The following is a 16547-nucleotide window of genomic DNA, read 5'->3' on the forward strand; positions in this document are numbered from 1 at the left end:
TAAAAATCTGTTCTTCCCAGTTGATTTGCTTGCAAGCCACACTAGTGAAGCTGACTCCTTTTTTTTTTTTAATTAAAAAAAATTTTTTTTGGCCTCGCCATGTGGCATGTGGGATCTTAGTTCCCTGACCAGGGATCGAACCCATGCCCCCCGCAGTGGAAGCGCAGAGTCCTAACCCCTGGACTGCCAGGGAAGTCCCTGAAGCTTATTCCTCTTTATTTGAGCAGAAGGGAACGCATGGGAAGTACACTGGGGGTGCTAGGGAAGCAGATTTTGAAAAGGACAGAGCAGTAGGCAGAAAAGTGGGTCCTCCCAAATGTGTCCACATCCTAGTCCCCAGAACCCTGTTACTTTACAAGGCAAAGGGGGGATTAAGGTGGATGATGGGATTAAAGTTTCTAATCAGCTGACTTTAAAGGAGGAAGATGATCCTGGATTATCTGGATGGGCTAAGTGATATCACAAGAGTCCTTAAGAACAGGAGATGGAGGCAGAAGCAGGAGAAACAGAGAGACGGCAGCGTGAGAAGGACCTGGCCTGCCACTGTCTGCTCTGCAGATGAAGGGGCCACAGGCCAAGAAGTGCAGGCGCCTCTAGAAGCTGGAAAAACGTAAGGAAACAGGTTCTCCCTGGGAGCCTCCAGAAGGAACCATACCTGTCCACTCTTTTTTTTTTTTTTTACTTTTATTTGAGTATAGTTGATTTACAATGTTGTGTTGGCTTCAGGTGTAGAGCAAAGTGATTGAGTTATACATACACACGTAATCATTCTTTTTCAGATTTTCTCATATAGGTTATCACAGTATACTGAGTAGAGTTCCCTGTGCCACACCGTAGGTCCTGGTTGGTTAGCTATCTTATATAGTAGTGTGTGTATGTCAATCCCAACCTCCTGATTTATCCCTCCCCATCACACACACGTTTCCCCTTTGGGAACCGTAAGTCTGTTTTCTGATATCTGTAAGTCTGTTTCTGTTCTGTAAATAAGTTCGTTTGTATCATTTTTTAATTAGATTCCACATATGATGGTATCTGTCTTTCTCTCAGAACTGTTCGCTCCTTGCGTTCAGCCCAGAGAGGCCCACTTCGGGTCCCTCCAAGGGCCGCCCACAGCATGGCAGCTGGCGAGTGGGGATGGGAGGGAAGGTCGTGATCCCAGGCATCCCGTTTCCTCAGTGGTTCCTCCCCACCATGCTGTCCCCGGTGTGACGCGGCGACAACAAGGCCAGGTCTGAGTCGGTCTGTTCCTGGAGGGCATCCCCAGCGCCTTGCCAGGGTCTGGCACACAGAAGGTCCTCAGTAAACGTCCAACGGCAAGGAATATGCAGCGGCCATTCTCCAAGCCCAGCGATAACTCACGGCCTCCAATGAGGTAGTCAGGTTATTCTGCACAGTTTACAGCTGGAGAAACCAAGGCTCAGAGAGGAGACTGGAGGTGTGCAAGGTCCAACGGGGGACCATGAACTCAAGCATCAGCCAGACAATTTGCCCATGGCCATCCAGTCCCCCACATGGCCCACACCAGAGGGAGCTGATGCCGCTCCCCAAAATTCCTGCTTTGGATTCCCAAGGGAGGCATCTGATGGCCCAGCTCACCTGTTGGCAGCAGGGCACACTGTACCAGCCAGCCCCTGGGTCAAGTGCTCACCGGCTGTCCAATCCACTGTGGCCAGAAAAGGGGCAATACTGCCACCTAGAGGACGCTTCAGGCATGGCAGCCAGCATTCTTTGCTACCTAGAGGGTGCAGTGGCCATGGCAGCCAGCATTCCTTGGCCAATGCTGCCACCTAGAGGGTGCTTCGGGCATGGCAGCCAGCTTTGGTTGGTTACTGTTCCACCTTGGTGACTGCCTCCCTGGTGGCTTTCATACCTGCTCCAAGAAGTTATTTGGGGAGGCGCTGTCCCCTTTCAGAGGATCCATAGGACATCTCCAAGCCCACAAGGCGGGCACTTTCAGCCCAAAGCCTCCCGGCTACCTCCTCATCCTCAGCTTCCGGGGCCGGAGCCTTCTCTTTGAGTCCCTCAAAGTACTTTCCAGAAACGCCCTCCAACTCCTCCGCCACAGCCAGGTAGGTGCTGGGCTGGGCCGCCAGCTGGGGGCTCTTGACCAGCAGCCAGAAGATGGGCCCTGCATCGGCCCACAGAGAGTTCAGTCCACACATTCAGAGAGGATGATACAGAAAGCCCAGCACCACCCCAGGTGGCTCAGGGCCCACGAAGGCCAGAAGTTTCCCTGGAGTCCCACAGAGCTCTCCTCCAGGCCTTTACCCCTCTGTTTCCCAACACCAGGAGCTCCCTTCCCTGGCACTGCCCAGACAAATAATTCCAGATGCAGGGACCAGCTTGAAAGCTGCCTCCTCCAGGAAGCCCCCCTGGCTTTTCCCAGGCAAACAGAAGGTCCCCCTCCTCTATGTCAGCCCCAAGTCCTCATCCCACCTGATCTTTCTTTAAAGTAGCTTCTGTGTATTCAGTGTCTCCAGTGCCAGCTTCAGCTTAAGGTCCCTGATACCTAGCCCCCACCAACTAAATGTTTTTCAGGATTATAAACACTAGTTATAAAGCTCTAATTATTTATTCGGCCAGGAATTGTGCTGGCTCTTTTAGGGAGGTCTCATCTAATCCTCCCCACTGAGGCAGGTACTATTATAACCCTCATTTTGCAGATAAGGAAAGGGAGTTTCAGCGAGAAGTCACTTTGCTGGGTGGCCCAGCTAGTTTGGGATGAAACTGGAGTTAGCCCAAGCATGGCCGGACTCCAGGAAGTCAGCTCCATGACCTCCACCTCTGAAACAGTCTCATCAAACAGGCTCTGGCCTGTTTCCCGGGGCTATTCTGAGGCTGGCAGGCTGGGCAGACATATGAAAGTGACTCAGTACCAGGGAAGATACAGGGCAGGGGGCAGAGCAAAGCCCCCGAGATAGTCTCTGAGTGTGATGTTAATTTTATGTGTGAACTTGACAGGGCTAAGGGATGTCCAGAGAGCAGGTAACATTATTTCTGGGGTGTCTGTGAGGGTGTGAAGAGATTAGCATTTGAATCAACAGACTATGTAAAATCCACCCTCACCAATGTGGGTGGGCACCATGCAGTTTGTTGGGGGTGAAAACAGAACAAAAAGGTGGAGAAAGGACGAATTCTCTCTCTCTCCTTGAGCAGGGACATCCATTTCCTCCTGGCCTCAGACACTGGCGCTCCTGGCCTTCGACTTGGACTGGGACTTACGCCATCGGTTCCCCTGGTCCTCGGGCCTTTGGGTTTGGACTGCAACTACACCGTCAGCCTTCCTGGGCCTCTGGCATACAGATCAGATCCTGGGACTTCTCAGGCCCCACAGATGCATAAGCCAATCCCCCCTAATAAATCTCTCTAAATATCTATGTACATCCTATTGGTTCTGTTCCTCAGGAAGACCTAATACACTGAGGGAGGGTCCCGAGCTCCAAGCTAGGAGGACAGGGGTTCAGTTAAGGGACCCCAAACTGGGAGGGGACTTACCGAGCGTGAAGCTGGAGAAGGTGGAGCTGTGCATGCCCGTGTGTCTGCCCAGCTCTGTCCTGGCCACGCCAGGGTGCAAGGCATTGACAGTCACACCCGTGCCTGGGGAGAGAAGGAAAAAGTGAGGCAGGCAGACGTCAGGTTCACCCCAACCATCCTAGGGGGCTCCCCCTGAATCCATGTCGCCCTCTTGCTCTGACACCTCCACATCCCCAGTTTCACTTGCAAGGCAGCTCTGTCTCACGGCTGCCCAGGGCAGAGCTTCTGAACCAGAGTGTGTAAAAATCACTTGGGCTTGAGAAGCCCAGACCGCCGGGCTCCACCCCACAGAGTCTGAAGCAGTGGGTCAGGGTGGGGTCTGAGACGCTGCAATTATGACAAACACCCAGGTGAGCTGACACTGCTGGTCTACTGCCTCTTTGAGAAGCAAAGGCAAAGGGCAGACTTTTCAACTGCAGCACGATGGACACTGAGGTCAGATGATTCTTTATCCTGTGCCTTGTAGGAAGCTGTAGTTGGCCTCTGCCGACTAGATGCCAGGAACATCACCCAACCTGCCCCTGCTCCGCAAACTGACAGCGAAAAATGTCTCCAGATATTGCCAAAGCTTCACTGGTCTAGAGCACCAAAGGCTCAGGTGCCTGTCCGGGATGAGCAGAGAAGGATGCTGTGATTGGTTGGTGATGTCTGCTTCAGGCACCAGCAGGGAGCGTGGTGGTGAGCGTGTCATATGTTTGCCTACTCGGTCCTGGAGTCAATGCTTGACCTCCCGTCCACCCAGAGTCACAGCAGGACTGTTTCGGGCTCGGAGCTAAAGGAAAGGGGAGACCAGCGAGGCTCGCCACACACACACCTTGCAGCCGCCGGCTCAGCTCCTTGGTGAAGAGGACAACGGCCAGCTTGCTCTGGCAGTAGGCTGCCTTAGTGTCATACTTCCTCTTCTCCCAGTTCAAGTCCTCGAAGTCTATGTGCCCAGCAACGTGGGCCAAGGACGAGAGGTTGATGATGCGCGAAGGAGCAGAGGCTTTCAGCTTGTCCAGCAGCAAGTTTGTCAAAAGGAAGTGACCTGGATGATGGAAAACGGAAAGATAACTTTCACTGAGTTCTTGTCCCGTGCATAGGACCATACTGAGAACATCACCTTATTTCATCCTCCCATAACCCATTTTTCTCAACAGGGTCCAACTTTGCGCCCCCCACCGGCAGGCATTTGGCACCACCTAGAGACAATTTTGATCATCACAATTGTGGACAGTAGAGGGAGTGCTACTGCCACCTAGTGGGTGGAGGCCAGGGATGCTGCTAAAAATCCTACAATGTGGGAGTTCCCTGGTGGCCTAATGGTTAGGATTCTGGGTTTTCACTGCTGCAGCCAGGGCTCAATCTCTGGTCAGTGAACTGAGATCCCACAAGCCGTGTGGCATGTCAAAAAAAAAAAAAAAACCTACAATGTACAAGACATTCCCGATAACAAATTGTCACAAAGCCCTGTGATAACCCTCTATGAGGTCAGCTAGAGAAGAGATGCCTTCTGTCTCCCAAAATCCGTTCTCCATTTCTTCTTCAGTGATAGAATTTTGGGTTATGCATGAGACTGCCCAGTGAAAGACTACATTTCCCAGACTCCCTTGCAGCTCCATCAGGTCACATGACTGAGTCCCAGCCCAAAGGGGGTGAAGGGTAGTCACATGTGTTATGGGTGAATTGTGTCACCCTCCCCAACCCCCCTAAAAAAATATGCCCTACCCTGCAGTACCTCAGCATGTGACCTTATTTGGAGAGAGGGTCTTTAGAGAGGTGATCAAGGTAAAATGACGCCATTAGGGTGGGCCTTAATCCTACATGATTGGTGTCCACCCAACGTCCATCACCCTTACTAACGGACTGCAGATGCATTCAGGGTCACAAAAGATAAACTGACACAGTGAGAGAAGGACAGACAGAGACTGGGGGACAGACAGACAAAGAGACGAATGGCCAAGAGGCTGATGGAAGGTCCGAAGGACTGAGGGTCCAGCGATGAACAGGCGATTCCCTGAGCTGCCAGGTGACCCTGCTCATGGCCGCCTGGCCACATGCAGAGAGGAAGACCCCACCCGGAGCTGTGTCTGGCCCACGGGGGCTCCTGCTCACGTCCCAGGCCGATGCCACACAGCCTGCAGCCTCACCCAGGTAGTTAACGCCAAGCTGCATCTCAAAGCCGTCCTCGGTGGTCCAGTGGGGGCACCGCATCACGGCTGCATTATTGATCAGGATGTGCACTCGCTCCTCCTCTGGAAGACAGGGGTGAGGACAAATGTGTGACTCAGTTTCCCCTTCTGTAATGGGGTGATAATACAACCTGCTGGGTAGAACAGCTTCGTTATTATCTATTCGACAAGTATTTTCTGCAACCTAAGTGTCCATCGACAGAGGAATGAATAAAGAAGATGTGGTACCTATATACAATGGAATATTACTCAGCCATAAAAAAGAATGAAATAATGCCATTTGCAGCTACATGGATGGACCTAGAGGATTATCATACAAAGTGAAGTCAGTCAGAAAGAAAAAGACAAATACCATATGATATCACATGTGGAATCTAAAAAAATGATACGAATGACCTTATTTACAAAGCAGAAATAGACTCACAGGCATAGAAAACAAACTTATGGTTACCAAAGGAGAAGCGGGGGAGGGATAAATTAGGAGCTGGGGATTAAAATATACACATCACTATATATAAAATAGATAACCAACAAGGACCTACCTATTGTTTAGCACAGGGAACTATATTCAGTATCTTGTACTAACCTATAATGGAAAAGAATCTAAAAAAGAATTTGTGTGTGTGTGTGTGAGCGTATGTGTATATAACTGAATCACTTTGCTGTACACCTGAAACTACAAAAACACTGTAAATCAACTATATTTCAATAAAAATTTAAAAAATACACACACAGGAATACCCTGGCAGTCCAGGGGTTAGGACTCCATGCTTCTACTGCAGGGGGCACAGGTTCCATCCCTGGTCAGGGAACTAAGATCCCACATGCCACGCAGTGGCCAAAAAAAAGACCAAAAAACCCCCAAAAAACACAAGCTAGCCACAAGAATAGAAGGGAAAAGTTCTGCCTGTAATGATCTCCAAGATAGAACCGGGGAGAAAAAACAAGGGGCAGCACCAGGTATGTAACAGGCTCCGCTTTGTACAAAAAAGCCAAGGGGAAGTGTTTCCCCGTTTGCTTTATAAATGCATAAATGGTCCCCAGAAGGACACACAAGAGGTAGAGCACTGAACACATCTGAGGACGGCATGCTGGGAGCTAATGGCAGGCGTGGCGGGAAGATGTTTTGCTGTATCCCCATTTGCACTTTCTGAACGTTTAACCCTGCAAATGTTATTCCTGTTTGAAAAAAAATAAATTCTTAAGTGGTTCTGAGACCATGTGGTGGCGAGCAAAAGGAGTGAGTCAGGCATCAACGTGACGGAAGTGCAGAGAAATGCCAGCCTGATCCCTGGATTTGCAAAAAGAAACACCCAGGAAAGAATGTGGGAGCTCCAGACGCTCTGCACTAACTCTTAGTTACCTATTGTCACAGCCACGTCCCCCAGCGGCCCGGGCGCTCCTCGGAAGCAGAGCCTGAATCTGACTTACATCTGTGTCACCTGCGTCACCCAAGAGTCAGAGAGCCCCCGGAAATGTTGGCTGAATCAGTGTTTGTGCCCTTCTCCACCTAACTCTTCCTCCCTCCTTGGCCTCTGCTTCTTGTAGGATCCAAGCACACATAGGACTTAGTTTTCCTAGACAGCAGTCAGTTAACTTCTTCTGTAAAGGACCAGGTAGTATATACTTCTGGCTTTGCAGGCAATATGGTCTGTCTCTACTAAACTATGCCCTCCCAGGACTAAAGCAGCCACAGATAATACATAAACCAATGGGCATGGCTGCATGCCAATAAAACTTTATGGAAACTAAAATCTGAATTCTGGGAACTCCCTGGCGGTCCAGTGGTTAGGGCTCTGCGCTTTCACTGCCAAGGGCGCCAGTTCCATCCCTGGTCCAGGAACTGAGATCCCACAAGCTGGGGCTTCCCTGGTGGCGCAGTGGTTAAGAATCCGCCTACCAATGCAGGGGATGCGGGTTCGAGCCCTGGTCCGGGAAGATCCCACATGCCGCAGCGCAACTAAGTCTGTGTGCTACAGCTACTGAGCCTGTACTCTAGAGCCTACGCTCTAAAGCCCACGAGCCACAACTACTGAGCCCACACACCACAACTACTGAAGCCCGTGTGCCTAGAGCCCGTGCTCCACAACAAGAGAAGCCACCGCAATGAGAAGCCCGCGCACCACAATGAAGAGAAGCCCCCGCTCTCCACAACTAGAGAAAGCCTGCGCGCAGCAACAAAGACCCAACACAGCCAAAAACAATAATAATAATTAATTAATTAAAAAAAAAAAAAGAAATCCCAGGACTTCCCTGGTGGTGCAGTGGTTGGGCATCCGCCTGCCAATGCAGGGGACACAGGTTCGATTCCTGGTCCGGGAAGATCCCACATACTGTGGAGCAACTAAGCCCGTGCGCCACAACTACTGAGCCTGCACCCTAGAGCCCACAAGCCACAACTACTGAGCCCACGTGCCACAACTACTGAGCCCGCATGCCACAACTACTGAGCCCGCACGCCTCGAGCCCATGTTCCACAACAAGAGAAGCCACCACGATGAGAAGCCAGCGCACCACAATGAAGATTAGCCCCCGCTTGCCACGACTAGAGAAAGCCTACGTGCAGCAACAAAGACCCAATGCAGCAAAAAATAAATAAATAAATTTATTTAAAAAAAAAAAAAAAAATCCCACAATGTGGCACAGCCAAAATAAAATAAAATCTGAATTCCATATAATGGTCACACGTCATGAAATGTTATTCTTTTAATTTTCTTTCCCCCATGTAAAAATGAAAAATATGTAAATGTGAAAATGTCAGAAGAGAAAAAAATGTAAAATCTTTACCCAAAGGCTGAACGAAAACAGGTGGCAACCAATACCTGGCTCTAGGACCTGCCTGGTATAATTCCCTCCTCACAGCCTGGCCGCCCAAGTCCTCGCCCCGCAAGGCCAGTGTCATCCCTCTTACCTTCACTGATCTTCGCTGCAAACTCTCGGATGGACTTAAGGGAGGCCAAGTCCAGGTGCCGGGCGTTGACGCGGTGATTAAGGGTCTCCCTTCGAATCTCTTTGGCTGCTGCCTCACACTTCTCCAAGTCTCGACAGGCCAGAATGATGGTACCTCCTGGAAGAGCCAGACCAAAACAAAAAAAAACAAAAAACTTTTTAATGAAATTTTTAAAAAAACTTCCACTCCTGAAGCAACCTAAACGTCCATCAGCAGAGGAATGGATAAAGAAGATGTGGTACATATATACAACGGAATACTCCTCGGCCATAAAAAAGAACAAAATAATGCCACCTGCAGCAACATGGATGGACCTAGAGATTGTCATACTGAGGGAAGTAAGTCAGACGGAGAAAGACAAATATCAGGTGATATGACTTATATGTCGAATCTAAAAAAAGGGCACAAATGAAGTAATGTACAAAACAGAAGTAGAGTCAGTATGCAGAAAACAAACTTATGGTTACCAGGGGATGGGGGGATAAATTGGGAGACTGGATTGACATGTACACACTATTATACATAAAATAGGTAACTAATAAGAACCTGCTGTATAGCACAGGACGCTCTACTCAATACTCTGTAATGACCTGTATGGGAAAAGAATCTAAAAAAAAAAAAAGAGTGGATATATGTATACGTATAACTGATTCACTTTGCTGTACACCTGAAACAACATTGTAAATCAACTATACTCCAATAAAAATTTTTTAAAAATTAAAAAAAAAAAGATCCACTCCTAAGTATAGATACCCAAGATAAATGAAAACATCAGTCCACACAAAAATGTGAACTCACATGTGCACAGCAGCACTGTGCAGAACAGCCAGAGGTGGAAACAACCCAAATGTCCATCAAGGGATAAATGAATATTGGTGGGAGGGATAAATTGGGAGCTTGGGACTGACATGTGCACATTACTATACATAAAATAAACAACCAACAAGGACCTACTGTACAGCACAGGGAACTCTGCTCAATATTCTGTAACAACCTAAACGAGAACAGAACTTGAAAAAGAACAGATACATGTATATGTATAACTGAATCACTTTGCTGTACACCTGAAACTAACACAACATTGTAAATCAACTATAGTCCAATATAAAATTTAAAAAAAATTTTTTTAAGGGATGAATGAATAAGTGACATGTGGTTTGTCCATCAGTGGAATGTTAGCCATGAAAAGGAAGGAAATTCCAACCTATCTACACCATGGACGGACCTCACAAACGTGATGTCAGTGAAAGCCAGACACAAAAGGACACAGAGTGCATGATTCATTTATCTGAAATGTCCAGAAGAGGCAAATCCACAGAAGGAAGATTAGTGGTTTCCTAGCTTTGGCGGGGAAGGGAAATTAGGGGATGATGGCTTAGAGAAGCCAGGTTTCGTTTTGGGGTGATGAAAAATGTTCTAAAATGGAGACCAGTGACGGGTGTACAATTCTGTGAATATACTAAAAATCATGGAAGTGTACACTTTAAATGTGTGAATTAAATCTTAATACAGCCTTTAAAAAGAAAACTTTTGGGGGACTTCCCTGGCAGTCCGGCGGGTTAAGGCTCCGTGCTCCCACTGTAGGGGGCACAGGTTCCATCCCTGGTCGGGGAACTAAGTTCCCGCATGCCGGGGCGGCACAGCCAAAATTTAAAAAAAAAAAAAAAGGAAAAAATTTGATTTTTTTAAACTTTTATTTTCAAATTAGAAAAGTGAGAAGAAACAGGGATTGAGAGGAGGACAGGCAGCAAGGATGCCGAACCGCGTGGGTCCACAGGGCTCATCCTCCACAGCTGGGCCAGCTGCCTCCTACACATCTGGCCCCCCCATCACACAGTCCAGAATGGATCATCAAGTCCTGGATCTGTCTGTCCTCCCAGTGGCAGCCTGGCTCTCAAGGGACCACAGTGGGTGTGTTGGCCCAATTTCCCTTCTCACTTTTTTCTTTAAATAAATTAGCTGTCTTATTTTTTGTTTTCATTTTTTTAATTTCTTTTTTTTTTAATTTGTCTATTTATTTATGTTTGGCTGCGTTGGGTCTTTGTTGCTGCGCATGAGCTTTTTCTAACTGCGGCAAGCAGGGGCTACTCTTTGTTGCAGTGCGCGGGCGTCTCATTGTGGTGGCCTCTCTTGCTGCGGAGCACGGGCACTAGGCGCGTGAGCTTCAGTTGTGGTGCGCAGGCTCAGTAGTTGTGGCGCACGGGCTTAGTGGCTCCGCGGCACATGGGATCTTCCCGGACCAGGACTCGAACCCACGTCCCCTGCGTTGGCAGGCGGATTCTTAACCACTGCGTCGCCAGGGAAGTCCCTCCCTTCTCACTTTTTCCTGAAGGGAGCGCCTGTCCCTCCCTTGGGGAAACCCCATGTGGTGTGGGGGGCAGGGGGGCTGCCCTCATGGACCCCCACCACTCTCACCTCAGGGGTGAACAGGCAGCTCAGGCCTGGTCAGTCCATCAGGGACTCATTCACTGGTCACCTCGACTCGACCAGCCCAAGGAGAGTTTCCAGTCTCCCCAGCCCTCACCCCTGCCCTGCCCTGGCCTCCCCGTCCCAGCCAAGGCAGCTTTGGTCTTCCAGCTGTTCAAACAAAACCTTAACTCCTCCCTTTCTCGTACCTGAACCCACAGGAAACCCCACTGATTCCAAGTTCAAAAGACATCTGCATGTGCTGAGAAGGGACTTCTCCATAAGCCCAGTCTGACCGTGAGAGAAACGTCAAACAGACCCAAATCGAAGCGTGTTCTTTCTACAAAACGCCTGACCAGTAAGCTTGGGAGAGCCTGACCCCCAACCTGACCTAGGCCCCGACCCAGCCATTAGGACTGAGTCCAACTACAGTAGGAAAGAGCACAGCCGATGCAAAGAGAAAAACCCAAACCAATAACTGCTGAGCGCCCACGGCCTCCTCTGAGACCCTGAACCTGCCCTTCCCTCTTCCAGAGACACAAGGCTTTCGGGCTTAAGCCGGCGTGAGTTTGTTTCTGCCACTTGCAACCAAAAGAATCAGATGCCTTAACATCCCCCAGGAAATCAAACCATCCATGGCCAGATCTCGCGCCCGAGCCCCAGGCAGAGAAGCAAGTGCCCACTGGGACTTCACCTCTTCTGGCCAGCTCCAAGGCCGTCTGTTTCCCGATGCCCGTGTTGGCGCCGGTCACAATGACGGTCTTCCCGGGAATGGTGGTCTTGCTGGGACAAGCCCCGCCGGCGACAAAGTCCCTGGAGATAAAAAACGGCAGGTCAGTTCGGTCTGTCTGTCCTCTCTCACCACAGCTGTTGTGATCTCAGGGAAATGACCTCTCTGAGCTTGTGTTCCCCCAACGGAAAGATGGAAGCGACATTGCATAACTCCATGGGACCGGTATCGTGGTACAAGTAAAGGACTCAGCATGGTCTGGTGCGGGGAGCGTGCACAGCGAGACAATCGTTATTTTAGAAAGACCCCCTGTATTCGCTTCCTGTGGCTGCTCTAACAGATCACCACAAGCTCAGTGGGTTAAAACCATGCAACGGGGCTTCCCTGGTGGCGCAGTGGTTGAGAGTCCGCCTGCCGATGCAGGGGACACGGGTCCGTGCCCCGGTCCAGGAAGATCCCACATGCCGCGGAGCGGCTGGGCCCGTGAGCCATGGCCGCTGAGCCTGCGCGTCGGGAGCCTGTGCTCCGCAACGGGAGAGGCCACAGCAGTGAGAGGCCCGCGTACCGCAAAAAAAACCCCAAAAAAACCATGCAACGGTATTTCCTACAGTCTGCAGGTCAGAGTCCGAAATGGGTCTCACTGGGCTAAAATCGAGGTGTCAGAGCTGTGTGCCTTCTGGAGGCTCCAGGGAGAACTGAGAATCGTCCCCATACCTTTTCCAGTTTCTAGGGGCCGCCTGCATCCCTTGGCTCGTGGCCCCTTCCTTCACCTTCAAAGTCAGCGGCAGAGCATCTTCAAGCCCCTGACTCTGATGCTTCTGCCTCCCTCTTATAAGGACCGTTGTGATGATGTTGGGCCACCTGGATAACCCAGATCATCTCCCATCTCAAGGCCCTTAACACAGTGACATCTGAAAAGTCCCTTTTGACAAGTTCTGGGAATTAGGACATGCACATCGTTGGGGGCCCTTATTCTGCTACTATGCCCACATTCCAGAGGCTAAATACTGGAAACAACCAAATGTCACCAACAGGGAACTGGCCAAATAAACAATATTATCTCCACACAAAAGAAGGGCAACGTACAACACGGTAGCCACCAGCCACCAGAGGCTATTATTTTTCTTTTTTTTAATTAATTAATTTATTTATTATATTTATTTTTTGCTGCATTGGGTCTTCGTTGCTGCGCAAGGGCTTTCTCTAGTTGCGGTGAGCCGGGGCTACTCTTCGTTGTGGTGCGCGGGCTTCTCATTGCAGTGGCTTCTCTTGTTGCAGAGCATGGGCTCTAGGCACCCGGGCTTCAGTAGTTGTGGCACACAGGCTCAGTAGTTGTGGTGCACTGGCTTAGTTGCTCCGCGGCATGTGGGATCTTCCCGGACCAGGGCTCGAACCCGTGTCTCCTGCATTGGCAGGCAGATTCTTAACCACTGCGCCACCAGGAAAGTTCCCTGAGGCTAATTTTTTTAATTTAATTAAAAATAAAGAGTCTAAACTAACACAACATAGTAAAGCAACCATACTCCAATAAAATTGTTTTTAAAAATAAAAAGTAAAAAAAAAAAAACAATAGTCATACTTTCCCCCCTAGGGCATTCAGTTTTCTTTTATTCTTCCCATGCTGGCCCTTTTTTATTTTTAAGCTTTTTCAGAACTGAAAGGCATCAGCATGAATAAAAATAACAGCAGCCGAGGAACGTCTCCAGTGGCGCAGTGGTTAAGAATCCGCCTGCCAATGCAGGGGACGCGGGTTCAAGCCCTGGTCGGGGAAGACCCCACATGCCGCGGAGCAACTAAGCCCGTGCGCCACAGCTACTCAGCCTGTGTTCTAGAGCCCGCGAGCCACAACTACTGAGCCCGCGTGCCACGACTACTGAAGCCTGCACGCCTAGAGCCCGTGCTCCGCAAAAAGAGAAACCACCGCAATGAGAAGCCCGCGCTCGCCGCAACTAGAGAAAGTGCACGCGCAGCAACGAAGACCCAAGCAGCCAAAAATAAATAAATAAATAAAAAGTAGTCGCACGGTATGGCTCATAATGGACAGGGCAAATGTAAAACATTTCGATGATCACAGGAAGTTCTACTGACCGGTGCTCCTATAGAATATTTGGTAGCTGTTTTTTGGTTTGGGGGGATTTTTATATTGAAGTATATAGTTGATATACAATATTATATAAGGTACAGGTGTACAATATAGCGATTTTCAATTTTTAAAGGTTATATTCCATTTATAACCTATTCCATTTATAACATAAAATATTTGCTATATTCCACGGGTTGTGCAATATATCCTTGTAGCTTATTTTATACCTAATAGTTTTTACTTCTTAGTCCCGTTTTGTCTTGTTTTTATTAAACGAATTAGCCTAGGAAAGAGAAGAAAGAACTACAGTATGTCTATATACCACGCAATACGATCTTTTCACTTACTGACTTGGACAATTCTAATTTGTTTCTCTAATTTCGGACAACGGGAGCTTAGGTGGTACACACTTTCCTTGCATCTGGGCCACGACTTGACATATGGGAAGTGCTCAATAAGTGTCCGCTGAATGAATGAATTAATCCATTAAAAGTCCAGAAGCAACTAAATCAAAATGTTTACCAGGGCCCGGATCCGCCCCTTTCTCTGGGTGACCTTGGGCCGTGACCTGCCCTCTCGGGGACCAGGCTTGCCCCCGCATTCTCTGGGAGCACTGCTGGACGGGTGAGCTGGAGGACTCCTGGGTGGGCCAAGGGTTGGCAATCTCCACTCGGCTTTCCCTCCCTCGTCCTTGCCCACCGGCCAACAGTTACCGCGCCTGCGGGACCCGCACGTACTTACTTGAGCAGCACGGCGCCACCCACCGCTGTGCCCAGCACGGACAGCGGCAGAATGTAGCGATTCATTACGGGCCGGAGCCGGTAGGAGTGTGGGGTGGGGTCCCACTGCAGCCGCCCGCAGACCCGCGCCCGGGGTCAGTCCTAGGAGCGCGCTGCCTGGGACGCACGTGGGGAAGTGCAGGCCGGGCCGGAACCCTCGGCTTCCGGAAACGGGCGGGGCGGAACTTCCGGGGGAGGGACCTATAGGGAGGGGCCGTGAGCGCAGCTGCAGCTGGGCATGGTAGTTTCCGGAGCCGGGGGCGAGGCCGTGGTCTCGGGGGCGGGGCCTACACGCCGCTCCAATAATGTCACACTCGTACAGCTGCTGGAGGGACCCCACGATCCCAATCCAGCAGCTGCTGCTTCCGGACTTCGGTCCTCTGTGTCTTTCAAATGTACCAGCATGTTTCCTCTTCTAAAAATATGTTCCTTACAAAGTACTATGTATAAAATAAGCTACAAGGATATACTGTACAGCACAGGGACTATAGCCAGTATTTTATAAAAACTGTAAACGGAATATAATCTATAAAAATTTTGAATCACTATGTTGTACACCTGAAACTAATATAATATTGTAACTCAACTATACTGCAATAAAAATAAATAAGGAACATAAATATATGTGTTCCTCGTAGACTTTCTGGGACAATTTGATAATTTCAATGCTCAGAATCCAAGACCTATTAGCCTGGGAGGTTCCCAAACTCCTGGGTCCTGAGGCAGGAGGACATGGGGGCATACACTCGGTTTGAAGGAGGAGGGGCTGGGGGCCTGGACCCCTGGGTCTGAGGGAGGAGAGGCTGGGGGTCTGGACCCCTGGGTCTGATGGGGGAAGGGCTAGGGACCGGGACTCCTGGGCCTGAGGAGAGGCTCACCCTAATTCAAAACGACCTCATCTTAATTAATTACATCTGCAAATACCCTATTTCCGAATAATGTCACATTCTGTGTCTACTGCAGGTTAGGATTTCAACATATGAATTTGTGGGGGGAGAGGGGCGAGGCAATTCAACCCATCCCACTTATAATACCCAAAAGTTGGAAGCAACCCAATTTTGTAATTGATACGTCCATCGACAGCTAAAGGAGTAAGTTATTTATAATAACTTCATATAATGTACTCAATAAAAAGGAATGAGGACTTCCCTGATGGTCTAGTGGTTAAGACTCCAAGCTCCCAATGCAGGGGGCATGGGTACAAACCCTGGTCGGCAAAGATCCCACATGCCCTGCGGTGCGGGCCCCTTCCCCACCCCCACCCCCGCCACAAAGAAGGAATGAACTACTGGTATTTACACAATATGTATGATGCCAGTTACATGACAATCTAGGAAAAACAAAACTATAGTGAGAGAATGAAGATCAGTGGTTACCAAGGGCAGAGGGGTTGGGGGAAGTGATTACTGCAAAGGGAACTTTCGGGGGTTTGGAAAGAACCTCTAAACCGCACTGGTGTTTATGTACATGATGACATATTTGTCAAATCTCATCAGCATGTTCACCTAAAAATAGTGAATTTTAGGGCTTCCCTGGTGGCGCAGTGGTTGAGAGTCTTGCCTGCCGATGCAGGGGACACGGGTTCGTGCCCCGGTCCAGGAGGATCCCGCGTGCCGCGGAGCGGCTGGGCCTGTGAGCCATGGCCGCTGAGCCTGCGCGTCCGGATCCTGTGCTCCGCAACGGGAGAGGCCACAACAGTGGGAGGCCCGCATATCGCAAAAAAAAAAAAAAATAGTGAATTTTATTGCATGTAAATTATAGTGCAATAAAGGTGAAAAAAAACACTGAAAAGATTTGCATAGTTTTGTTTTGGAAATTATTTGACTCCAAGTAACTCATTTGGTTTATGATTGGATCAGGTTTGACAACAATCCACAGGCATACTTCAGAATAC

General features: G+C 49.4%; 1 protein-coding gene across 1 annotated transcript; it reads right to left on the reverse strand.

The window, feature by feature from the left end:
- Positions 1-429: 429 nt before the first annotated feature.
- RDH13 (retinol dehydrogenase 13) lies at positions 430-14757 on the reverse strand. The gene is made up of 7 exons (XM_082862532.1): positions 14616-14757; positions 11756-11874; positions 8617-8772; positions 5664-5768; positions 4349-4561; positions 3496-3597; positions 430-2128 (listed from the first exon to the last, which is right to left on the reverse strand). The coding sequence occupies exons 1-7, from the start codon at positions 14678-14680 to the stop codon at positions 1884-1886; spliced, it is 1005 nt and encodes a 334-aa protein (XP_082718658.1). The 5' UTR covers positions 14681-14757; the 3' UTR covers positions 430-1883.
- Positions 14758-16547: the final 1790 nt, after the last annotated feature.

This window comes from Leucopleurus acutus, assembly GCF_964270905.1.
Source record: "Leucopleurus acutus genome assembly, chromosome: 20".
Classification (NCBI taxonomy): domain Eukaryota; kingdom Metazoa; phylum Chordata; class Mammalia; order Artiodactyla; family Delphinidae; genus Leucopleurus; species Leucopleurus acutus.

What these genes read in the sequence shown, in the direction of transcription:
- RDH13 (XM_082862532.1), bottom strand. Translation starts at nt 14,680, where the DNA reads ATGAATCGCTACATTCTGCCGCTGTCCGTGCTGGGCACAGCGGTGGGT. An exon ending in GCTTGGCGTTAACTACCTGG is followed by an intron (nt 4,562 to 5,663) that starts GTGAGGCTGCAG and finishes TCCATCATCCAG; the next exon opens with GTCACTTCCTTTTGACAAAC. An exon ending in CTTCTCCAGCTTCACGCTCG is followed by an intron (nt 2,129 to 3,495) that starts GTAAGTCCCCTC and finishes GGGCCGATGCAG; the next exon opens with GGCCCATCTTCTGGCTGCTG.